This window comes from Pongo pygmaeus, chromosome 6 (assembly GCF_028885625.2).
Source record: "Pongo pygmaeus isolate AG05252 chromosome 6, NHGRI_mPonPyg2-v2.0_pri, whole genome shotgun sequence".
In the NCBI taxonomy this organism is placed as follows: Eukaryota; Metazoa; Chordata; class Mammalia; order Primates; family Hominidae; genus Pongo; species Pongo pygmaeus.
This window is the reverse complement of record NC_072379.2, coordinates 47,657,310-47,684,336: the sequence shown is the minus strand read 5'-3', so window position 1 is coordinate 47,684,336 and position 27,027 is coordinate 47,657,310. Positions and strand designations below refer to the sequence as shown.

Here is a 27,027-nt window from a genome sequence, read left to right as displayed (position 1 = left end):
TATTTCTCCCCAAAACTTGTGATGTGAGAACAATTAGCACTACCATTTTGCAGATGAGGACAGTAAGGCTCACAGAGGATCCCAAAGGAAAATGAAGAAGCTGGACTTGATCCCAGGTCTGTCTGGCCTCAAAGCCTTAGCTCTTCCATGAGACTATTGCTGGGATACTCTCTCATGCCATTTTTATACTTCCGCTAATTTTTAGTTTATTTTGTTCGAATTAAGCTGTCTATTTTTTAAAGGGAAACAACTTTTGGCTCTGAAGTATCTAATATAACAGAAGCACTAGTAGGCATAAAATAAAAGTGAATGAGCTTTGGGTCCCCTTTTGTAGAACAGTTAAATTTCATTTACCCAGACGCATAAGGGTCAGATAATTAACTTCAGAAAATATGCCCAAATCTTATTATTGATGATAAGTCTGGGTCTCTACTCCATCAAATTATTACCAAGCAGCAGGATGATTTAATTTTAACCTTCTCTCTCCACTATCAATAACTCTAATGAAGAAGTGAAGGGTCAAAGCTAAGGGAAAATGAAAAGAATAATAAAGAGAAGAAAACCTGACTAAACAACAAAACTAACCCCATGTTCTGTAAATAGCTAAGGCCAGCTGGGATGTGAGAAATTAAAAGAAGATTGAAAAAGACAGCACCATTCTCAACATGAAAAAGTTCACAAATAGTTTTACATGCCATGGAAAAGAAAGAATATATCTTAAAACTTATGCACAGGAAATAATTTGAGCATTAAATGGTAATCACGTCACAATAACATCCAGGTGAAAAGATTTGGGTCCTAGAAGCCAATCAAGACTCACAGTCCTTTGGACCACCCTCAGTGGATCTATAACAACACGGACTTATTACAAAGACAAGCAAAACCACCTTGACAGAAGTCCCCCAGCCAATAATCAGTGTCACATTGTCCTTCCAGCAGAGGCTGCAGGGATACATGTCTGGGCGAAGACTTATATCATCCCGGGGCACATTGGTGATTCTTTGCTTTGAGATGATGTCAAAAATCTTCACACCCTGGAAAATAAAACAGCAGTAAGCATCCTCTACTCAGGAGGAAAGTAACAGAAAACTTACTAACAGCCCCTGCTACATACTACCAATAACCAGCATGGAGAAATATTAGCAGTGTTTACTGAGCATGCAAGGAAAATGCTCCTGCTCCACACAAACCCTGTGGGAACTAAAACCACAAGGAAACCTCCACCCTTCTTTCTGGATAAAGGAGATTTTCTTAGATGGCATGGGTGACTCAAATCCAACAGAAATATGAAATGTACAGACATCAATAGCTGCATTTCCAAACTGACAGACAAGTAACATTTCTAATTTTATCGTTCCACCACGAAAAATGAAGTTTGTTTTTTAGAAAGGCTTTGAGTCTGAAAAGCCACCTATATAAAGAAAACTACATCTGACATTTTAAAGTTCTCAAATGAAAACACCAGGCAAGCAGCTAACTAAAAATGAACCACGTGACCACAGGTTTGTTTTACCTTCATTGTGACCCAGGAGAAGTAAGAAAAGTCCAGAATAAAAAGGTAGAGTCTAGGCAGATTTCTACCATTTAAAACTGAATAGAACTGATTTACTAAATTATACCTTGATGCTTCAAAAGATATGCTAGATGTCAAAAAGACCATTTTTAAAACTTCCTACTAGCCCCAATTCATAGCAATCAAACTTTAAGGTAAAATGCAGCACTGAAAATTACGATCCACTTTCTTACAGGCAGGTCTATACTTCTGCCTATGATTATACTGGGAGTAAAAGAGAAATCAGCAATATTCTGCACTTGTTTCATATCAACTCTTACTTGCCTTTGGCCAACAGGCAAATGATATTTTCAAGACCCATTCCCAATGCAGTCCTTCAATTATTAAGATAGCTTTTCATTTTCTTGGCTACTCTCCATGCCTCAGGTTTCTTACTCTAAAATAGATTCCAGAATATGTTGGGAATTACTATATTATGAAAGCCAAAAGCAATCTAATTTCTTTAACCTCCTAGGTACGATACCAATCATCCTTTCACCCTTTAGAAATCACCACCACAGCAAGTGGCATCTTTTCCCTTCATTAAAGCCCTATCAACTTGGCCATTCTTCTGCCACTGAACAAGCATTAGGAAGACAGAAGCATATTTTTTACCATATTATTGGCCCAAGCAATCAGATGGCCTCTCCACTTCACACTCCTTATGTTCCCTTCCCCTTCATGCAGAACAGCAGACTTCCATCTGTTCATCCAAGACCGTTCAAACAGTAGCAGCTAGGGACAAAGAGCATAAACAAAGAATCTTAGAAACTGAAAATCATGTATCAGGTTCTTTACTTACTAGTTTTACCTATCCTCGTGACCAAATAACAAACAAGTCACTCTCGACATCTTTAATGTAGACTTACAGTAGTATATCATTTGTACCTTGGAAAGAATTCCTAGCACATCATATTCTCCCCAGGACGTTGTTTAAAATGGATGAGTGTTGAAGTTACTACAAGGCCAAGCCACAAGGTGGCATCAAAACACCAAGATTCATGGAAAATAATGCACATTAGTTAATCAAAAGATTTGTATCGCAAAAGTTCTTCAAATGATTGTCTGGGAACTAATTTATTTTGTAAATTGGGAAATCAAAACCTCTTTTAAGTTTTTCACTGAAAATAAGATATTAGTCACAGATTAAACTGTAATAGAAGCAGTCTATGTTTTTCATTTAACTCAAACAATTGAACAATGACTTTCGAACAGTAATTCATGTCACAAAATAAGAAAAATTGGAATTAAGCTTCTTTAGAAATTTTATAGTATCTAGGGTCTTTATTTTAAAGGGAAGATTCTATCATTCAAAAAACCTGCTGGATAAACTTTAATATAAAATATAACTGGTCAAAAACCTCTACAATTAATAAAGATGTAATTCTAGGAAGTCATACATTATTAAGAACACAATAAATATTTTTCTTGATATATTCCATTTAAATCCTTTGAGAAAAGACATTTATACAGTATGTAACTTAAGGCATGCAATCCTGAAACACATGTTTATCCTTTCAAAGCAAATGCTGACAACAGATTCCATAAGAGAATTATTAAAATTCCTACCACTACAAGCAATTTCAGTCTACCTTAGTATATTTTATGTCCTCTACCCACCCCAAAAGAGGCAGGGGAAACAGGTTAACAGGGGAAAGAGAGTAAATTCACATTTTATTTGTATTTTCTGTATAGCTTTCTCAATAGACTAATACAGGCAGAGGAAGCACAAAATAAAATCCCTAAAATTAAATATGATGTCCATCATCACAAGTAAGCAAAGTACAGTTACTTTAAAATGCTATGACAGTTTGAAGTTGTGTGACTTCACAACTTCCACAGGGAGACTGGAGGCAGGGATTCTTCTGACCATACTTAGCCCCGTCTTCCCATCAGATATATCCTATATATTCTCAGAGACCTTCTAACCCACCCTGTCCTCTCCTATCCCAGGTTCCAATTCAGAAGTCACTATTACCATGCCTCCCTACCCCCCAGTTAGAGGCCTTCGGGAGTGTCCCCGGACTGTGATTCAGCCTCTTTCTCCCATTTGCAGAGAACAGAGAACAGACCCCAGAAATGTAGGAAAGGGGGAGAAAGGCTGAGCATACAGTTCCTGCTACAGAGAAGATTATGCCCCACTAAAGACAGGCAACTAAAAACAATCATTTTTATTTATTTATTTTTGAGATGGAGTCTCACTGTTACCCAGGCTGGAGTGCGGTGGCACCATCTCAGCTCACTGCAACCTCCACCTCCTGGGTTCTAGTGATTCTCCTGCTTCAGCCTCCCAAGTAGCTGGGATTACAGGTGTGCACCACCATGTCTGGCTAATTTTTGTACTTTTAGTAGAGACGGGGTTTCACCATGTTGGCCAGACTGGTCTCGAACTCCTGACCTCAGGTGATCCACCGGTCTTGGCCTCCCAAAGTGCTGGGATTACAGGTGTGAGCAACCATGCCTGGCCACAACAATTAAACATGATGAATTGATAAGATCAAAATGTCCATCTTCTATCTGTGGCCTGGATCTGATGGAGGTGATCGTACGAAATGGGTGAAGCACAGTGAGTGCTCAATAATCACCTGCTGGAATGAAGGGTTGGCTGGATGGCCAGGAGAACAGCACGGTGGGACACAGCATCGAATTCCTTTCCCTCACCAATTCCCACCTAGAAATGACCAATGTAGTACTAAGAGGAGAACAGTCTGCACCTGTGTTGAAAAAGTTAAATATGCTCCAAATTTTAAGCTAAAAATTCTGTAAAATATGCTAATAATAAGACCCCAGTGAAGGCCATGATTTAACTCATTCCCCCAGAAAAAGCCTGCCTGGGAAGTCAGGCAGGTACTAGAATGCCACAACACCCCCCACACTCAGTGTAATGGGGCAGGAACGAAGGGGAGTGGCCAGTCTCACTCTGAAACACAAAGGGTTGGGTCACCAAGCATGCAGCCAGCACTGTAGCTGTCCCAGGTGGGAAGGAAAGCAAGCATTCTGACAAAAGGCAGGCACCTATGGAAAAATCCTGCATTTGAAAAGAATACAAATTATCCAGGGAGTAATCCCCAACTTGTGACTCCATATGAATAAGAAGACATTTAAAAAAAACAAAAGAACTTAAAAGTAAAATCTAATTCTTATCATCATAATTCTCATGGAACAACAAAATTAAGAAATTAATAACAAAGAACGAGAGAAAGAACAATACAAAACAAAAATGATACAAAAAACATTCTCAATCTTTGGGTGAAAGAGGAATTCATATGGTAACCAGAGTACTTTGAGAAAATACTATAAACCTAAACTTTACGGGATACAATCAAAGTTGTAACACAAGGAAAATCTAGATTTAAAAGTTAATAATGAACATGACACGTTGCTACACAACAAAACAAAAACATTTGATTGAGGGATACGAAAGGAGAACTCAATAAACAGAAAGGCACATTATATTCATGGATAGTAAGACTCCAATTCTCACTAAAGAGCTTAAGTCTCATTAAATTAACCTATAATTTTAATGCAAGTCCAAAAAAATCCCAAAGGGATTATTTCTAGAAATTCCAAAACTGCTAAAAATTCATTTAAAAAAATGAGAGAATAACAGGAATTTTTTAAAAATTAAGTAATTTAGGGGGAGGAATGGATTTGTCCAGACAGATAGTAAAACATTTTATAAAATCAACACTCAAAACAGTACAGCAATGTTTCTAGAATTGATAGATGAAGGAAAAAGAATGAACGGATAAAGAGACGAATCAAAATGATATGGTCAGGAATGGGTATGTGGGGTGGGGGGTACAGTGGAGTGTGTGCAGAGAAAGAGGTATCTTCAAACTGCTGAGCTGCGGTCTTGGACACCATCTTTCTGGAGGATCGTTTGGCATCATGGACTCAAACCTTTAAAAAAAAAATGACACCAGGAAGTTGCTACCTAGAAACTTACGCTAAGAAATGATCACACAAGTTAGTAAAGACGCATGTAAAGCTATTTATAACAGCTAGAAATGGACTAACAACTGAGGAATGATGGAGCATAATATGGTGGAGCACACACAATGAGTATGTATCCATTATTATTTTATGCATGTATCTTCATTAACACAAAAAGCTATGAGGGTGTATTAAATAAAAAAGCAGATGACAAAACAGTATTCAATACAATGTCCTTAAAACGTGAATGTGTATCCACATATATTATAAAATCTAAAAGATACATGACAAAGTAATCCTAATTCTATAAATGAGTGCTGAAATTTTATATTATTTTTATTTTATAATTATTCTGCACCAAATATATGAATATTTTTATAATGTTAATACATTAATGGGAATGAAAATCCATTCTCTTATTTTTACAATCAGGAAAACTTAGGGGAATAGTTAAAATGAAACAACAAAGTAATATCAAAAATTCACTGGAGATTGGGTGCAGTGGCTCATGCCTGTAATCGCAGCACTTTGGGAGGCCAAGGTCGGTGGATCACCTGAGGTCGGGAGTTTGAGACCAGCCTGGCCAACATGGTGAAACCCCGTCTCTACTAAAAATATAAAAAAATTAGCCAGGCATGGTGGCCGGCACCTGTAATCCCAGCTACTCGGGAGGATGAGGCAGGAGAATCGCTTGAACCTGGGAGGAGGAGGTTGCAGTGAGCCAAGATTGCGCCATTGCACTCCAGCCTGGGCAACAAGAGCAAAACTCTGTCTCAAAATGAATAAATAAATAAATAAATAAATATTCACTGGAACTTAAAGAAGTTAATGTTTGAAGCATATTGAACATGTATTAGAATGAATTTACATAAACTGTATACGCTTTTCAAATAAAACATTAACTTCTTCAGAAAACTGTTAATTAAATCTTGTTGCAGTTCCTACCAAAATGCAAGCTCACTCCAGTGGACCCTTTCTGTTACACTCGGTGTGCTCCGAGCTATGGGAGGAAGCAGAGGTGGCTGAACTCTGGCCTCCTTTTGCCTCCTACTCTAACTCCCAAAACAAGAAACTAAAAACTTCCAGCAGAGGGGAGGAGGCAAAGGAAGGACAGAAGAATTCTGAATCCAGGCCATCTCAAGATTGATTCCCAAAAACCTTGCGGACCCTGCTCTGACATGCAATTAAAAGAGCAAAGAAGCTTCTCCCAGTGATAGTTCTACAATGCAGACATGCAATTAAAAGAGCAAAGAAGCTTCTCCCAATGATATTGCTACAATGCAGACAGGCACATGCCATTCTATGCAACTGATGTGTGCTCAAAAACGGAGGGGGGATAAAAAATTAACCTCTGTAAATGAAACAAATGTTAACTAATTAACATTACAAGTTTTGACAGGATTCACGTTATTTTCTTATATTTTTCAAATAGCCTAAGTCCCTATCACTTTATATTTTGTGGATGAAAAATAAGAAAATATCTGTAAATAAAGTAGGTCATCATAAACATACTAAGGAAAGTCATCATTTAAGAGAATTCTTTTGTAAGTCAAATAATTTCCCCCCAATTTATTGGTTCTGTATATGTTTTATGGTCACACTGGTTTTCTCACTGCACAACTAACTCTATTAAATCTTGTTCACTGAGATTGGTGTGTTTACCTTGCATTTCCCCAACCAGTGCATTGGTGAAAAGGATCATATCTTATACTTTGCTAGACACATAGGCATAATGAATATTAAATATTAAGTAGGCTATACGAGTCTACTAGTCTTAATTCTTTCCTTCTCTGACCATACACACAATGCGTTTGCTACAGGAGGAGCTACGCGATTTCCCAAAACCTTTCAGTTACTCAGTCTATCTTTACAGTTAGTAATACTCCTAAACTATGTTGAACACACTGGAATCTACTCCAATCTCAAAAATTTAAAGAACCCAATGGCTAATTCACACAATCAACACAGCCTTGCTTTTAGAAAGGGCTCACTTCTATGGATCCCATATCCAGGCATGTAATGTCAGTCTATTTTCCTTTGCTGAAGGCCAGCAGATAGAATTTGTGCACAACTTGTCAAAAATTTGAAAGCTGCTTTTAAGGTTAGCTTTCCTCTATTAGGTTTAAGTAATTGCAGCTCTTTTATTTCAGAGACACGAACTGGCCACACATTTGGCCTGAACGGTAATTTCTGAAATGGGTCTGCAGGCCTGCAGAAGGCTCTCTGGATTGCCACAGCGCCTACTTCTCCAGGCTCTCTCGCATCTGGCCTGCTTCTCTCCTTGATGTTACCTGCCTGGCCCCGTCGAACATTTATTTCTGCCTTTCCTCTCCACCCTACTTTATTCTTTATTCATGAGTCCACTTTTCCTATCCTACATAGTATAAAACCTTAAATGCCTGCTAGTAATTATGGAGTCATTTCTATATCTCTGAAACTCTCATGCAGGATTTGCTTTGATTTGACATAGAGTTTCATACAGAAGGGAGAATGGCCAAATGATCCACTCTCCATTGGCTTTTTTATCCTAATCTCTGAATTTCAAGCAGAACCATATTTTCTGATAGGAATGCCAAGGAAAGCTTTACTTTGGTGATTTAAGAAAAGATGAACTCCTTTTCTTACAAACATCCTATACTAATTTAACTACCACAAAACTATCTGCCTGTACTTCACTGATATTTAATAATATCCATTTTTTCCTTCCAGTCATAAAACTGCCCACAGACCTACTGAGCACGAATGTTCTACAAAGCATTTTATCGGGTAAGCCATTGAAAAAAACTACCCTTAAAAGCAGCTGGTTAATTTATTTGGCTCATCTTCCATACCCTGTAATATTGAATTGTCATTATCACAATACTAAGAGCAATTTAAGCTCAATGGGAGCTAAGTACATAGAGAGGAAAAGCTGTTTCCAAGAAGTCTATTTTTTTGTTGGAAAAAAATATTTTAGGGCTTTATTTCCCATAAATCCACATTCTGGCAGTCAGCACTCTCAGTACTTATATTTCAATATGAGCCCTCACATCCTCAGCAATATACTTTATTCTCCTCTGTTTTGTGCTGATAAATCTATCTAGTGCTTTCCTACTCTACAGAGTGGTATAAGGACACGGAGCCCAGAATCTCCCACATGTGTGGCAAGATTCCTATCGGGCTGTAATGAAGTCCCCGATTCTGGTCACCTAACGCCCATCATTACTTGTCACTCACTCTTCCCTGATGGAGTTGAAAAGAGTATGATTGGCCCTGTTTTAATCATCTTGTGATCTTTCAAGGTGATAAATCACTTGGCTCCTTCAGGCTTCCTAAATACTGACCACACTGCTAGCTTTGAGGCAGACAAGAAAGTGGGCAAGATTCAGCAGGGGCTTCAGCCCAGGGTCAAGGCTTAGATACCATGTGTGTTCCCACGGGGAGAACCGAGGGGCTTGAAGAAAACAAATATTTCACAAAGGACAACCTGTGCTAGGTCAGGAAGGTACAGAAGATCCAGGTAATAAAATAGAGAAATAGAGAAATAGAGAAAAGTAAAACCCAGCAAATAAAACTGTCTCAATAAATATAAACAAAGGACATAACAACGGGAAAGTCTTGTTACAAAAGGATTTAAATATTCAAGATTAGAAAAGATGATGAGCAAAATTTTAAAAGTCAAGAAGGTAAGTGAGAAAAATATGAGTGTGGAGAAGACCTAGGGTGGTGGCTGGCTACAGACGGCAAATGGGGTCTTGAATCCTGAAGGAGGCAGGAATGACCAGGAACCCATATGGAGCAGGTGTCTTTGTCTTGCTTCATGCTTAGGCTTAGTGCCAAAGTTTCAAACACACAGCTTTTCTAAACACCACCAACAGCTCTACTATGTCCATCAAGATAGAATATAAACATGTGGGAAGAAAAAGAGAACTTCCCAAATATATTATTGCCTTAAATTCAGTGGTTATTTTCTGAACAAGTTATAATGCTTCAATCTCCTTTATCTGAATTTAACATGTTTAAAACCAGTTCAGTACAGACAAAATGTTGGTATCATAGAAAACCTCTGTGCACAAGGGTTCCTAGAGCCCACTCAAATGCCACTTGCTTACAAACAATATTTCAGTAAACACCATTCCTATGCAACACAGACTTTTTTTTTTTTAACTTGTATTTTAATTTCAGGGGTTCATGTGCAGGTTTGTTATGTAGGTAAACTCGTGCCACAGGGGTTTGTTGTACAGATTATTTTGTCACCCAGGTATTAAGCCTAGTATCCATCAGTTATTGTTCCTGATCCTCTCCCTCCTCCCATCCTCTGTCTCCTCCAATAGGCCCCAGTGTGTGTTGTTCCCCTCTGTATCAATGTGTTCTCATCACTTAGCTCCCACTTACAAATGAGAACATGTGGTATTTGGTTTTCTATTCCTGCATTAGCAACACAGACTTTGGACAGGCCCTTGCAGTTAATTCTGTGAAACCTATATAGACAGACCAATGCTTTGAAATTTAAAAAACACTGTATCAACATAAGGTAACGATCAATTCAGCAACCAAGAAATCCAAGCAAAGCTTCCACGAGAACAAAATAAGTTAAACAACGGAGGTGCCATTTAGGAGCAGCTTTCTTTGCATTAAAAAACTAGAGATGACAGCTAGATAAAGATCTACCTACCCACCTATGCAGTATCTACCTACACACCTATGTGGGCTTGGCAATCAAGCCAGCATGTGAGGTAGTCCCCTATTTAAACTACTAATCTGCAATTTCTGCAAATGCAAGCACATAATTACAAGTGCAATTTCAGAAATGACTAGGACATTTTCTAAGTAATTTTACCACTTAAAAAAAAATCTTCCATATGGATCCCACAGATTTAATAGAGCTGGCTGTTCATACCAAACACGTTGAGTCTGTTTTTCAGTTTGCAGCTATCTGAGGATACATTTCCCGGGGCTGGGCCCAAGGTAAAAACACCCTCAGCATCAGGGTAGAGATAACACAAAATCATCCACTGGGCGATTAAACTTGAATTAATGTTCTCTGCAATGAACAAATATCTCTAACTTTAACTACATATAATCTCAATCATTGATGATTGGTGAAAATCCTTGCACAGTGAGTATATCAAAAAGAAATGCAAAATTGCTAAGTCTTGAATAATGCAGACAGTTACCTGAAAACACAGGTTTATGTATTTGAACAAGCCCTTCACACAATTCAAAGTAAAACAGGCCAGGTGCAGTGGCTCACACCTGTAATCCCAGCACTTTAGAAGGCCGAGGCGGGCGGATCACAAGGTCAAGAGATGGAGATCAGGCCAACATGGTGAAGCTCTGTCTCTACTAAAAATACAAAAATTAGCTGGGCGTGGTGGTGCACGCCTGTAGTCCTAGCTACTCGGGAGGCTGAGGCAGAAGAATCACTTGAACCTGGGAAGCAGAGGTTGCAGTGAGCCGAGATCATGGCACTGCACTCCAGCCTGGCAACAGAGTGAGAATCTGTCTCAAAAAAAAAAAAAAAAAAAAATTAAACTAAAAAAACCAAAAACAAAAACAAAGTAAAGCCCAAAAGTTGAAAAAAAAAAAAAATCGGGAGACTATCTGCAGAAGAAAATGAGTCAAATGAACCCAATTTCAAGCATTATAATCCATTTTCTTACCATCTCTATGAAAAACTGGCATTAACTGGACACACTGGTCAGCACTGATAGCTTTCATGGAAGTGGCAGAACTGATGGTTTTGGGGCAGACTCACATCTACATGGTAACATATGTTCATCCTCTCTACACACTTCAGGGTCTACTCTAAAGTCTCATTTAGACTCCTATATAATGCCTCCCTGGGAACAAGAATAATTATTCCAGATTTGGCCAAAACTGGAGAAAAGGCTGCAGGCTATTCAGTAAGCAGCAATAATTTGTGCTCAAACTGACAGTAAATATCAAGTGGACAGCCTTCATTGTCCTGGCTTCTATGGTAATATTAAAAGCTGCCCTGAGCAAGGAATACAATCAGACAAATCACAAAGGAAGCTACAGAAGTAGCTAATAAATAAAAATGTTCAAAATCACTAAAAATTCAAATATACTATAAAATAGAAAAATGGAGTATCTTTATATATCAGATTGGCAATGAGCATGTGGTAAAATAGGTACTCACACATAGCTGATGTAAACTGGTGTAAGTTTTCTGGAATACAATTTTACTTGGCAACACACATTAAATGCCTAAAAAAAATCATAACCTTTGATTCAGTAATTCCAATCCTAAGAATCAATGGTAGGAAAACATTCAGAGGAATAGATGAAAGGCCAGAGATTTCAAGCTTCACCACATCATGATTTATGACAGCCAAACACTGGATATAACCTAAAGGTCCAAAGACAGAAGAATAGTTAAGAAAATCAAATAGATCCATAAGATAGAATATTATGCAACTATTCAATAACACTGAGCTAAGAATAGACGTCAATAATGTAGGGAATTTCATATGATGTACAATGATAAGTTAAAACAAGATCTAAAATAATTGAAATTACTCTAAACATTCCTTTACTTTTTATTATTATAAAAATAATGCATGCTTACTACAAAAAAGTAAATAAAAGCCAATGAAGGTCAGAAAGAACATTCATAATCCTGCCCAGACACAAATACTGTTAATAATTTGGTGTACAGCCTTCCATGAATACATCTACATACATAATTTTATTTCTATAGAAAAGGATAATCAGACCATACATATATTTTAGAAAAGTACCTCAACAGAAGCAATCTATCAAATGTTGAGAATTTTATTTATTCCAACTGAGAAAGAGAAAAGCTGACAACCAGAAGCTAGCCTGGCTCCCACAGCAGGGCCCTGATGTTCTCTTGATGAATATAAACAATTTCACAGAAAACCAACATCAGCCGAGGCCACTCCACTACCACGAAGGACCAGGACAGAAGCAAGACCACTCCATAACCATATCTGAATGCAAACAAGACATGAACATTTTCCAAGTCGTGGCAATGACCAAACACCTCCCACTTTGGCTAAAATGACAGACTGCTGCTTCTTTACCAGTTACGACTTTGGCTTTGGCTTAGCCTTTTCTCCTTCTAGATAAGATTTATCAAAATGCCCAGCTGTAGAATTACTCATGCTTCATGACAACATCCAATCTAGAGCAAAGCCTTAAACCTCCCCGAAATCACCTCACACCAGACTAAATCCTACAATTCTTCTAATATCTTCCTAAAACCATATGGGGTGCTTCTGGCGATCTTTGGCCGCAGGGCACTGACACAGCTAATTCACTATTGTTAGACAGTTAGCTTGTACCAATTTTCACTGTTACAAACATCAAGAAAATTGGCTGAAATTGAGTTAGAAAATTAAAAGGAAAACAAACAAACATACAGGTTGAGGGGGATCTAAAAGGCTTAAAGACAAATAAAGGACTGTAAATTTACCCCATAGTGTTGTATGCGAATATACAAATACACTCATTTTCCTATCAAGTCACTATTCTGACTAATGGTCTTATTAACTATATTCTACCTACACCATCCTACCTATATGCTTTTGGAAACCTACCACCTTTTCTGAAATCAAGATCCTGTGTACACATAGCACCTAACATGAAGCATGACACAAAGTTGTATTCAAGAAGCAGATTCAAACCAAATACTCCTGTGAAATGACTGTGATTTAGTTTGTACCGTGACACCAACTAACAATGACTGCAATTGTGACCCCTTGCTTTATACAGCCTTCTCTTAAAGCAAAAGAGAGAAAGAGAACCTCTCAGTGTTAATGAATCAGCTGAGGTTAAATCCCACAAGAAAATCTAACGAACATCTCTGAACTGGCAATGACATTTGCAGTCATTGCTCAAAATACTTAAGAATAAGCACAGGACTCTCCATATGCAAAAGAAGATATTATCAGCAAGGAGCAAAAGATGGTTATAAGGAAAAGAGATGGTAGTTTTAACATCAGAGTTCAGGGGAAAGCTACAATCAGTATGGAAATATTATATGAAAAAGTTAGCTGAACTCATTAAAGAAAAAAGTATATTTTTAACAGGCATTTGATGGACATGAGACAATGGGAATCATAAAGGAAAATGAAGTTCCTATGGACCCAACTCTCCCATCCCGACCACTGTAGATACCATTCAAATACTCTGGGAGTCCTACATATTGACATCAAAAAAGCAATCAGCAATGAAGAACACCTGTTTTTCAGACTGAAAATGATTTTTATTTAAGCATTATATTTCTATTTTTTAGCCTCAGATAGCTTAGTATACATAGGAAAACTCACCAAAAAATACTTTAACAATAGAGCTATTTTATTGCTTGGTTTTTCATATCTAAAAAAATGTTTGTGAAGATTACATTTGTGTTTTACTTCCTACTAATCAATGGTTTTTAATCAATTTTGGTACACTGATGACAGCATGAAACAAATTTCTAGGAATGGAACCATAACTTACAACACAGTACCTAGAAGAAATAAAGGTATGTATTTACAATGCCTCAACGTGCAACCGTTAGATTGGTGGCTGCCTGTGGTGTAATTGTGAATTAACTAGGAAGCCTTAATTTTAATTCTTAAAAATGTTCAGACGATTCACTTGAAAACTACAATGGTAATGTGGGAAGAAGTTTCAGGTAGAAGGCTACAATCGAGCATCTGAAAACTTGCAGAAATATTATCCTAGAGATCCAAACCTGGACAGGAGACAGAGAGGAACTGCTAATGTCAAAACCCTTCTAGCCACCAAAACCCCAGCTCCAATCTGACCCAAAGATGACCAAACACATGAGGAAGTACTCCTACACTTCATGTTTAGGGCTGGCAGTGGTAAGAAAAGGCTCACCGGATTATCTAGATTCTAAAAAGATTTGTAGCCAGGGGACTGGGAGCTATGGGGAGATGTTGGCCAAAAGGGCACAGACTTTCAGTTCTAAGATGAATAAATTCGGGGATCTAATGTACGCTATGGTTACTATATTTAATAATGCTGTATTAAATACTTAAAATTTACTAATGGATTTTAAGTATTCTCATCCCTAAAAAAATGGTAACTATGTGAGGCAACTGATAATGTTAATTAGCTTAAACATGGCAATCACTTCACAATAAATACTAAATACGTTTGGTATATATCAAATTATCACTGTATAACTTAAATATGTATAATTTGGCTGGGCATGGTGGCTGACGCCTGTAATCCTAGCACTTTGGGAGGCCGAGGCAGGCGGATCACGAGGTCAGGAGTTTGAGACCAGCCTGGCCAACATAGCGAAACCCCGTCTCTACTAAAAATAAAAATAAAAAATATATATATTTATATATATTATATATAATATATATATTATATATAATACATATATTATATATAATATATGTATTATATATAATATATATTATATATAATATATGTATTATATATAATATATATTTTATATAATATATGTATTATATATAATACATATATTATATATAATATATATTATATATAATACATATTTTATATATAATATATATTTTATATATAATACATATTTTATATATAATATATATTACATATTTTATATATTATATATTTTATATTATATATTATATATTTTATATGTATTATATATTTTACATAATATATATTATATATAAAATATAATATATAAAATATAATATCTTTATATATAATATATTATATATTATGTAAAATATATATTATATATATTATATATATTTTTTATATAATATATAATATATATTTTATAGAATATATCATATATGATATATTATATATCATATATTATATATCATATATATCATATATATTTTATATATATTATATATCATATATTATATATTATATATATTATATTATATATTATATATATTTTATATATTATATTATATATATTTTATATTTTATATGTTATATATAATATATTATATATTATATATATATTATATATTTTTTATATATAATATATTATATATTTTATATATATTATATATATTTTATATATAATATATTATATATGTTATATATAATATATTATATATTTTATATATATTATATATATTTTATATATAATATAAAATTTTAATTTGTCAATTATACCTCAATAAAGCTAGAAAAAAAATGTTGATAACAAGGGCAAAAGAAATAAAATTTAAAAATAATCTTAATAATAATTTTAAAAATATTTACAGTTTTATAAAAAGCTTCCTGTATTGAATCCTCCTTCAAAAAGGATTCAAAATCCAATTTATTATTTGCAGACCACTGCTGGAAGCTTACAGAAGCTGGTTGACACTACCATCTCTGTCCTTCAAGTAAAATTTGCCATTTCAAATCTTCCTCATTTCATTCACTCCAGTCCTTTCCTTGTTTGCTGACTGACATTTTCCAGCTTACAAAGCAACTTGTCCCTGTGGCCAGGTCCCCTCATTCTATCCCACCATAACGCCAAACAGCTGACTATCTGATTTCTAAAAATGAACTCCACTGCAAATGGCATCGCAACAATTTAATGATTTGTCAAAGTAGTAGAACCAGTTATTATAAAGTGTATTTCAGTGCTCAAAGGTAAAGGTCCTATGAAGCTAAAGCTTACCTGCTGACAGGGAAAGCTGGACAATTAAAAAAAAAAATCCAGACAAGATTCACTTGGCAGATTTATTTCTAAAATAGAAACTTCATTTGCCATGCTCCTGTATTAAAATTCTTGCTACACAAGAAGGTTATACTTACAAAAAAAATTCATTGGTTCACGTGTTTGAAAGCTCTCCCCAACGGCACTTTTAAGAGATGTGCTCTTTTCTTTCTTTTTTTTTTTCAAGATGGAAACAAAACAGAATATGGAATAAGCTTTTTATGCTCATGTGTCAAGCACTGGAGTCCATAAATCCAGCTATAGCATTCAACTACTAAGAAGATAGCTTGAAAACCTAAAATAAAAGTTTATGCCAGACAGAACTACAGCCTCCTAGTCCTAGTCCCTGGTGGATAAAGAGCTATCTCTAAACACCTAAGAAGCCAGAACTTTAAAAAGGAAATAGCTGTCAAACTACAGTTTCAGGTTTTCTTCTGCTACATTGCTATGTTCTGCAGTACTATTTTGAAAAGTATGTTCTAATTACTTTAATAATTTTTATATGAATCAAAAATTGTAATAAGATTAAACAACTATTAAATATTAATAGACATCTCTCTCAAATTTTCTTATGACTTCATGAATATCTCATAGTGGTCCTCTACTTTTCTACTTAGTTCCTCTAGTCTCTGTGCCACTTTAACCCATTGTTTGTAGAAGGTGGCATATAATTCCAATGATTTATTTGGCTGTCAGTCTAGAGATCAGTGTTCTTAAGGGTTAAGAATGTCTTTATTCCACATTACACCTTCATTTGGCTAGTCTTTGCTCCAATTTTTTGAAGATTAAACTATTTCTTAAAGGCGGAAAGTCGTAACCTCTCAGTTATCTGATATATGTCTTTATTCTCTTTTTCCCCTATGTGATCTGCCACCTGTTCTCAACAGAGGAGGGATCTTGATATCTATAACATATGATTATTGCAAGGTTATAAGCATTTGCTAAATGTTGGGCTTTTCAAAATTGTTCTGCCTAGTTTATGCTCCTAGTTTAAAATTGCAGCTGAAAGGATTGAAGTAGCTACTGAGCCAATGTAGTTATCTCATTTTTCAAAGATATAAACGTCTATAACTCAGTTACAAAAAGAGCAGCTCCTCCTAAAAATTTGCGAACACTTTCAAAATGAAAGTGATCATTTCACAATAGTCTTCCTTTCTTAATGTAACCTTCTAAATGCCTTTAGTTTTTAACATCAAAGATATATTTCTTAATGAAATTAGAAAAATACATCCTAAAGTACCTCAACTAAATAAATCTATTTTAAAACAAACAAAACACGCTAATGTCAAAAACATGTAGCATAAATAATCTTTACAAGTACATACCACACAACATGTAGAAAAAGGAAATTCTCTGGATATTTCTGCAAACCACACCAAGCTGATACACATTTTGAAAATCTCCACTTAACCATACACAAACAGATAATTATAGTTTATCAAGTAAATGGTACTTTTTAGTACTCACTAAATACATATTTACATGATAAAATTTAATGGATCCAAATAAATCAAAGTTTGTATGTTACAAGTCACTAAATTGTGGACACAGTTACATGTTTCTAAAGCCTTTAACATAAGTAAAATAAATTATAATGGCTTTTTAAAATAAATTATTCTAAATCACAAACTATTATCACACTTTCAAAAGACTTGTTTTGTCATACACACACACACACACCCCTCCATATATATAGATAGATAGATATATCTCATATATATATCTTCTTTAGTAAGTGGAAATAATTTGCTTGTATTACCCTAGGGTGCTTTGATTGTACTGGGAATAAAAACAGGTTTTCCTTAAAGAATGATGATCTATAATGGCTTTTTAAAGGGAAAGAACCCCAAACCAAAGTTTTAAGAGTAGACAGTCTTTGACTTATGATTATTTGACTTAACGATTTTTCAACTTTATGATGGTACCCATACAATGATTCAATTTTTCACTTTCAGTCTTCAATAAATTACATTATACATTCAATACTTTATTACAAAATAGGCTTTGTGTTAAATGATTTTGCCTAACTGTAGTGTTCTGACTACAATTAAGGTAGGCCAGGCTAAGATGTGATGTTCAGTAGGTTAGGTATATTAAATGCATTTTTGACTTAACAATATTTTCAACTTACAACAGGTTTATCGGGACAACCTCAACTGTAAATTGAGGAGCATCTGTAGTTCATCTGCCATCCCATAACTAATTACAGAAAAATTAGTGGCTTCGAAACCTAAAAGGGGTACTGGCATAAAGATAGCTGTATAGATTGGTAGAATTCAGAGTCCAGAAATAAACCCTAACATTTATGGTTAACCAATTTTCCACAAAGGGCCCAACACAATGGGAAAGGGATAGTCTTTGCAACAATGATGCTGGGTCAACTGGATATTCACATGCAAAAGAATAAATTTGGACTCCTGTCTTACATCATACACAACAATGAACTCAAAATATATTGTACACCTAATTTAAGAGTAAAAAATACAAAAGTCTTAAAAGAAACAAGCATTAATCTTCATGACCTTGGAAGACGCAACAGGCAGTGATCTCTTAGATACAACACCAATAGCACAAGTATAAAAAAAAATTAAGATAAATGTGACTTTATTAAAGTTACAAACTTCTGTGCCTCAAAGGATACCATCAATAAAGTGAAAAGACAACTCATAGGCTGGCAAAAAATATTTGCAAATCATGTATCTGATAAGGAATATCTACCCAGAATTTATTTTTAAAGTTTACAACTCTATAATAAAAAAAACCCCAATTAAAAAATAGGTGAAGAATCTGAATAGACATTTCTCCAAAGAAGACATGCAAATGGCCAATAAGCACAGGAAAAGATGGTCAACATCATCAGTTATTAGATGAAAGTCAAAACCACAATGAGATATCACTTAACACATACCAGAGTGATTATAATCAAAAAGAGAAAATAAAATGAATATTGGTGAGAATGTAGACAATTAAAACCCTCATATATTTCTGATGAGAATGTAAAATGGAACAATCACTTTGGGAAACGGTTTGGCAATTCTTCAAAATGTCCAACATAGAGTTACCATATGATTCAACAATTCCATACTCAGGAGAAATGAAAACACACAGCCACAAAAAGCTGTACAAAAATGTTCATAGCAGCATTATTCATAATAGCCAAAAAGTAGAAACAATCCAAATGTCAATCAAGTGATAAATGGATGAATAAAACATGATAGATCTATAGAATGAAATGTTATTTGGACATAAAAAGGAATGAAATACAGATACATGCCACAACACTGATATACCTAGAAAAATAAGGAAAGACGCTAAACATAAAGGCCATATATTACATGATTCCATTTATATGAAAAATCCAGAATAGGAAAACTTATAGAGAAAGAAAATAGATTAGTGGTTGCCTAGGGATGAGAGGAGGGGAGGAAGAAAGATGGGGAGTGACTGCTAATAGGTACGAGGTTTCTTTTTGGGGTGATGGAAGTGTTCTAAAATTAGATTATGTTGATGGTTGCACAGCACTGTAAATATATTAAAAACCACTAAACAGCACACTATCATCTGGTGAACCTCATGGTATGCAAATTATGTATCAATTAAGCTATTTTAAAACATCTAAAAAATAGATGACTTAATACCAATTACTTACACTGACATGGGTAATCACAGGATTCCTTGCTTTAAAATATCATACATGTGCTTTTCTCATGCCCCATATACTAAGCCTTACATACAATATACTAAGCTCTTCAGTGTATGTTTTTTCTTTTAAATTATTTTAGTCCCGAATGTCTAAGTTAATAATAAAATCATTTTTAATTCAATTTTTCACCAGATGACCTTAACTTTTTATTTTACTCTCATTTTATATACATATAAACATTTTTTTCTGTGTGCTTGGAATGAGATGTCAACAGATGCATTTTTGGAGAACTGAATAAGAAAAAAAAATTTCTCTCATAGAAGACTGAACATAGAACAGCTTGTCAAGTAGTCAGTGACAACCAAAGAGACAAACCAAACCCCTGATGTTCTGCCTGTTCAGCATTTTTTGAATTCTACTTATCTTATTGCTTATCACAATATCTAACTTTCTATAAATTCCAAGCTCTTCCCATGTTACCTTACCAACAATTAGATGCTAGATTACTCTGCTGTTCCTGCACTGCTCATGGATCTACTCAATGGACTCTGACCCAGACTGCTGCATGCACACTGTCCTTTCTATGGATGTCTGCAAATAATATCAAATGCTAAGTAAAAGGATGAAGAATATGTTACTGACACAGTTAACCCAGACATCTTACAGGGAGACAAGACATTCATGCAGCAGAATTAATGTGGCAAACTTGATGAGACTACAGATATCCCTTGCAGCAGAAAAGCAATTATTAAACTTCACAAATACAATGATTATTAAAGAACACAGGCCAGCCGTGGTGGCTCACGCCTGTAATCCCAGCACTTTGGAAGGCCGAGCAGGTGGATCATGAGGTCAAGAGATCAAGACCATCCTGGCTAACACAGTGAAACCCCGTCTCTACTAAAAATACAAAAAATTAGCCAGGTGTGGTGGCAGGCGCCTGTAGTCCCAGCTACTCAGCAGGCTGAGGGAGGAGAATGGCGTGAACCCGGGAGGCGGAGCTTGCAGTGAGCCGAGATCACGCCACTGCACTCTAGCCTGGGCGACAGAGCAAAACTCTGTCTCAAAAAAAAAACAAAAAACAAAAAACAAACACAAACCAACACAGCAAAATCTCTCCTCCAGATCTTCAGTCCTACCACATGGACATCAACACTCACATTATCTCTGGTATGTTCTTTTATTCTAATACCTTCAAGAAATAGGGGACAACTGTAAAATCTCTAACTCTTGAAATTGGAAACTGAAAATCAAAACTGCATCCATTACATGTTAGGGAAATATTTAAACCAAAGTGATTTATCAATATTCTAAGTGTATAGCAGATTATTAAGAAGGCAGCAGACATCTTAGAACCTGACCTTCCAGCCCCGGTCAAGCCTTCAGATGACAAGCCTTCAGATATTGGCAGCTCCAACCAATATCCCCATTGTACCCTCATGAGCAACCTTCAGCCAGGGACTAACAGCTAAGCCACTCTTGAATTTTCTAAGTACGAGATAATAAATGTTTGTTGTTTTAAGTCATTTAAAACAAAAAGCAGTGACCATTCCCAGTGAGAATTAAATAAAATGTAATTCTTTATTCAGCCAGGCATGGTGGCTCATGCCTGTAATACCAGCACTTTGGGAGGCCGAGGTGGGCGGATCACCTGAAGTCAGGAGTTTGAGACCAGCCTGGCCAACATGGTAAAACCCTGTCTCTACTAACAATACAAAAATTAGCTGGGTAGGCTGGTGGGCATCTGTAGTCCCAGCTACTCGGGAGGCTGAGGCAGGAGAATTCCTTGAACTCGGGAGGTGGAGGTTGCAGTGAGCAGAGATCATGCCACTACACCCCAACTTGGGCAACAGAGCAAGACTCCATTTCAAAAAAAAAAAAAAAAGAAAAATTATTTATTCTTACTGAGTTTTAAATAAGAACACCTGGGTTTAAATTTCAGCTATGTGAACTTATGCTATTATCACTGTGATGGTTAATAACAAGTGTCAACTTGATTGGATTGAAGGATGCAAAGTATTGCTCCTGGGTGTGTCTGAGGGTGTTGCCCAAAGGAGATTAACATTTGAGTTGGTGGACTGGGAGAGGCAGACCCACCCTCAATCTGCATGGGCACAATCTAATCTAATCAGCTAATCTGGCCAGGATGGCCAGAATAAAAGCAGGCAGAAGAACATGAAAAGACTAGACTGGCTTAGCCTCCCAGCCTACATCTTTCTCCCATGCTGGATGTTTCCTGCCCTTGAACATCGGACTCCAAGTTCTTCAGCTTGGGACTCAGACTGGCTTCCTTGCTCCTCTGCTTGCAGAGACGGCCTATTGTGGGACCTCATCTTGCGATCTTGTGAGTTAATACTCCCTAATAAACTACTCTCTCTCTCTCTACACACACACACACACACACACACACACACACACACAATCCTATTAATTCTATCCCTCTAGAGAACCCTAATACAATCATACATAAAATTTCTTAACCCAACAAATGTTTAGTGAAGAAATACGAGAGGAATGTTAATGCTACTCTTTCCTGAGGCTGACAAAGACAAAGACAAGTAAGGCAGTTATTTTTTCAGGAGTGGATCAGCTGCAGATCTAAGCTAGGGAATGTGAGATTAGGTCTGTAATTACTACTAATTAGTCCCCTGGACATTTTAACATAAGGTGAATGCAACTACAGCCTAAGGATAACAATGGGCTGTGAGATGGGGGAAGGAGGGGCTCTCTAACAGAAATCAGAACTGGCGTGATCTTAGCTTTATGTCGTGGAATGGAATCAGGATCTACCAACCTGCCACTCATTACAACGAGTCATGTAATGACCAGAAGGTTTTCCTGCCCTATCATTCTATTAACTATTGAACCAAGGGAAAATGACAGATAAGTATCATAAACATTTAAAAGCATTCAGTAGCTGGGCCTCAAAGCAGCCATTCCATAGCTCTGTACTACTACAGAAATAGCTACAGACTACTTCCTTTTCACTGGCTCCAAACCGAATAGTAAATAATATTCGGAGTTCCAGTATGGTGATAGCATTTATTATAAAAATAGTCTTTAAAATATCTCTAGGTAATAAAAGCAGAAAAAAAAACTAATTTGCCTTATTCTATAAGCAGACAGATTCTTTGAGAATTTACTATATTTATAAACAGAAAAATATTACTATATGAAAGTTTTTCTCTCTTATTTCTCTTTACACTTTTTAAGAGACAGGGTCTCGCTCTTTCACCCAGGCTGGAGTGCAATGGCGCAATTATAGCTCATTGCAACCTCAACCTCCTAGGTTCAAGTGATCCTCCCACCTCAGCCTCTTCGATAGCTAGGACTAGAGGCATACCACCACACGCAGCTAATTTCTTAATTTTTTTGTAGAGTCAGGGTCTCACTCTGTTGTCCAGGCTGGTTTCAAACTCCCAGCCTCAAGTGATCCTCCCACCTTGGCCTCCCAAAGTGTTGGAATCATAGGAGTGGGCCACCATTATGCCCAGCCCAATCTCTTATTTTTTAAATAGCACTGAGATAATAAAATGTGCCACGAACATGTCAGCGAAGAGTAACCATAACTGTTCTAAAAGTTTATCAAGGCCCGCAAGAGATTTTCTACAAGGGAAAAAAAAAATTGAAAAAAAAAAAAATCAGTAGTTTAAGTGTGCTTTTGTTATTTTTAAATGCTGCCTCTTTTTTGTGGAAGGGGCAATGTTTCAAAGCTCTAGATGTAACAGCTCTCTTATTTTCTTGTCCTATATCTACTTCAAAGAAATGCAGCAAGAGACTGGGCGCAGTGGCTCACACCTGTAATCCCAGGGCTTTGGGAGGCCGAGGAGAGCAGATCACCTGAGGTCAAGAGTTCGAGACCAGCCAGGCCATGTCTTTAGTAGAGACATAGCGAAACCCCATCTCTACTAAAAATACAAAAATTAGCCAGGCATGTTAGTGGGCGTCCATAATCCCAGCTACTCGTGAGGCTGACACAGAAGAATCACTCGAACCCGGGAGGCGGAGGCTGCAGTGAGCCAAGATCACGCCACTGCACTCCATCCTAGGCAACAGAGCAAGACTCCGTCTCAACAAAAAAAACAATGTAGTGAGAAACACTGAAGCCACAACTCCCCCAAGAGATGATGATCATCAGATTTCATTACATTTGTCTTTCTCGAATTTCTCCTAATGAATAGCCAGACATAAAAACATTAAGGATAAATTACAGAGTAAACACACAACACCCCTCAAGGCTACATATCAAGGTAGAGACACACAGCACTTACCTTCTTCCCTCCGGTCACAAACTGCTTACAACTGGATCTCACGAAATGTGGGTGCACAGCAATAATCTACAAGAGAAACAGAACCCAACTCTGGTTTAGGAGTCATGGCTAATGCACAGAATGAAAACCCCTGACACAGTTCAAGCAGCATGATCTAAAAATTATCCTGAAACCTTGGTAGGAAGTAATATATTCAAATCATATTTTACAACAACTGATGACATCTGAGTTTTCTTCTTACGTGAAAAGATTTCTTCTCTGAAGCCAGGTCAAAGCTCAAAGAGTAGGATACGTCAGTTCTAGTTTCTGGCTGAGGACCCCTATAAGTGGATGTCCCTGTATAGAGGCAGCAAGGGAGGTCAAGGGAGGTTGGTCAAGGCAGCAAGATGTCACAACTGTTTCTAACTGGGTACAATTTACAGAAAACAACACAAAACAAAAAAAAAAAAAAACAGAGAAAGAAGCCAACTAACTCCTTGTCCAAGATGCCTCTCAATGATAGATGGCACCAAGTGGCAATGCAGCCTCCCAGACGTTTAGCCCACTTACACCAAGACCCCATCAATGGAGAGAGAACAGAGCTACAAGCCCAAAGAGCTAACCGTTCAGGACTTACCTTTTTACATACAACCTGTTCCCCTGATTCTCATCTACTTCCCACTCATCCAATCTTTCTCCAGCCCCTTGCTACCCAGGTTTCTCTTGAGGTTGCTCCACCACCCTTGTTACTGTTTCCTTCATCTGCAAGGGCTTTATGATTACATAACATCATTAACATTTTGGGGAGGGGGTGAAAACAAAAGCCCTCGTGGCTCCACTCAGTGCACCTCCATCTTTGGAGCTCATCTGCTGTGGCTGTAAGCTTGCATAGACTCCACCTCCTTCTCTCTTTATCCCCAAACCACCCATGAAATCACCAACTTAACTAATTTTGTGTTTTTCTAATTTAACATAGAGAATTTTTTTTAGGTAAACACACACACAAAATCTCACACAATTATACTTCTATATACCTTCAATTAAACATATTTTATATTTGTATTAATTGACACATTTCCCTCCTACAATGGAATAGATTCCTCTTCCTACAATGTCATTTTTAAGGCTTAGCATATGATCCTTCATTGCTCTAACCACTCCTACCTCCCAGATTAACCCTTCTTCCCTTCAACACTTTCCTAATCCATCCTCAATATCAGTACTGAGGGATTCACACATTCTATTGTTTCACATTCTTAAAATCTCCCCGTAGCTCTCTCGTAATGCATAACTGTAGATCAGTGACTGATTCCAAACATCTCCTCTGCTCCTCAAACACATTGTTACCCTTTTCTTCCCTTCAGATGTAAGAAAATAAAGCCATCAGGGTCATTGCCCACAAGTGCTCCTCCTTCACTGTCTAACTTGCAATAGCTAGGCTCAGTCCACTTCTTTCATGCCTGTTTCACAGGCAGAGGGTCTAGGACTCTTTCCAAGATTACCTTCCCCATCTAAGCTGTTGATCTCATTGCTTAGTGCTGCCCCAAGAAGCATTCTCTTTTATTTTTAACCTTTTCCTCTTTACTGGTTTTTGCCATAAACCAAAACATGATCGGCAAAAACCTTCCCAGGACATGGCTCCTCTCTCTACCAGATGATCTCTCTTCTTTATTACCAAATTTCTTGAAAGAAGAGTCTCTGCTGATTGTTTCCACTTCCTCACCTCCAATTAATTCCTTCATGTATAGTGACCCTCCTGCTCTGAAAAGAGTCCTCAGCAAGGTCACTAGTAATTTCATAATCACCACATAGAATGCCCTTGTTTCAGTCCTTCCCCCTATTTAATCTCCACACTGCATTCGACACTGCTGACCACTTCCACCTTGTAGAAACCCTCTCTCCCCTGGCTTCTCTGACACCACTCTTCGGGATTCCTTACAGTCCCTCCAACTGCTTCTTCTTAGACTCCTTTGCTGTTTTTTCTTCCACAGCCTGAGTATCCAAGTTAGAGTGTTCCAGAATTTCACCATCAGTCTTCTCTTCTCACTCTACAGCTCTAAATTGGATAATATCTTTAAAAATAGCTTCACCTTATTCAATAATGGTTATCACGTTTGTGTTTAAGGGCCAATCTCCATCCTGAGGCCCATATTCATGTTTCCAAAACCTCCGTAACATCCCCACCTGATGTACTACACTTATCTAAACTCAGGACCAAACTAGCCATGTCCTTACTCAAACATACCCTACTGCAACTGATGGCATCCCACACCCCATCCCCAAAGCGAGAACCTGAACTGACCCTGAGCTCTTCCACCTTTCATCACCCTCATCCAAGCCATCACTAAGGCTTGCTAAGTCTATTTAGCACAGGCTGTCCAAATACATTTCATCCATTCCACCTTGAACACTCCCTATCATTCTTTTCATTGAGATCCTGTAATGCCCTGCCTAGAGTATTATATTAGGCTTCTAAATTGTCTTTTGTCCCCAATCACTCTCCTGTTTAAATCACCCTCCACTCTGGCAAATTCAACTTTTTAAAACATACATCAGACCCTATCTCTCCTTTACCTGCTGGTCAATAAATGTTTGAATAAACAAGTCAAAAAAAATAAATGACCTCTTCCTTCAACAACTATAATAGACACCTGAACTACCATAATTTTTATCTAAAACTAGTCCTCTTGACTCTTATCTGTCCTTCAATCAATACTGTATACAGTCACTGTATTAATTTTCTTAAAGCTTAGCTCAGTTTATTTACTTTGTTCTTACATATTCAGTAATTTCTAGTTATCTACCAAATGGAGTCCAAATTCTTTAGCCTGAATGTAAAGCCAGCCCAATCTTCCTCCACATTCTCTTGTGAAATCAGTCTTTTATGTACCAAATAAATTGGACAATTTGCCATTTCCTGAACACAAGGTGAACTTTCTAGCCTCTCCATTTCTATTATGTTGTTCTTCCACATGAAAAACCAGCTTCTCTCATCAGT

At 36.7% G+C, this 27,027-nt stretch overlaps 1 protein-coding gene across 2 annotated transcripts in view; it reads right to left on the bottom strand.

Annotated features, from left to right (window-relative positions):
• Positions 1-27,027, bottom strand: part of VPS41 (VPS41 subunit of HOPS complex) — a 187,746-nt gene that overhangs the window by 69,049 nt on the left and 91,670 nt on the right. For both annotated transcript variants that reach the window (XM_054494781.2, XM_063667379.1), the window contains 3 exons: positions 24,051-24,116; positions 2,168-2,287; positions 888-1,034 (listed from right to left, as the gene is read on the bottom strand). In XM_054494781.2, coding sequence (XP_054350756.1) covers positions 888-1,034; positions 2,168-2,287; positions 24,051-24,116 — 333 coding nt within the window. The remainder of the gene's footprint in view (positions 1-887; positions 1,035-2,167; positions 2,288-24,050; positions 24,117-27,027) is intronic.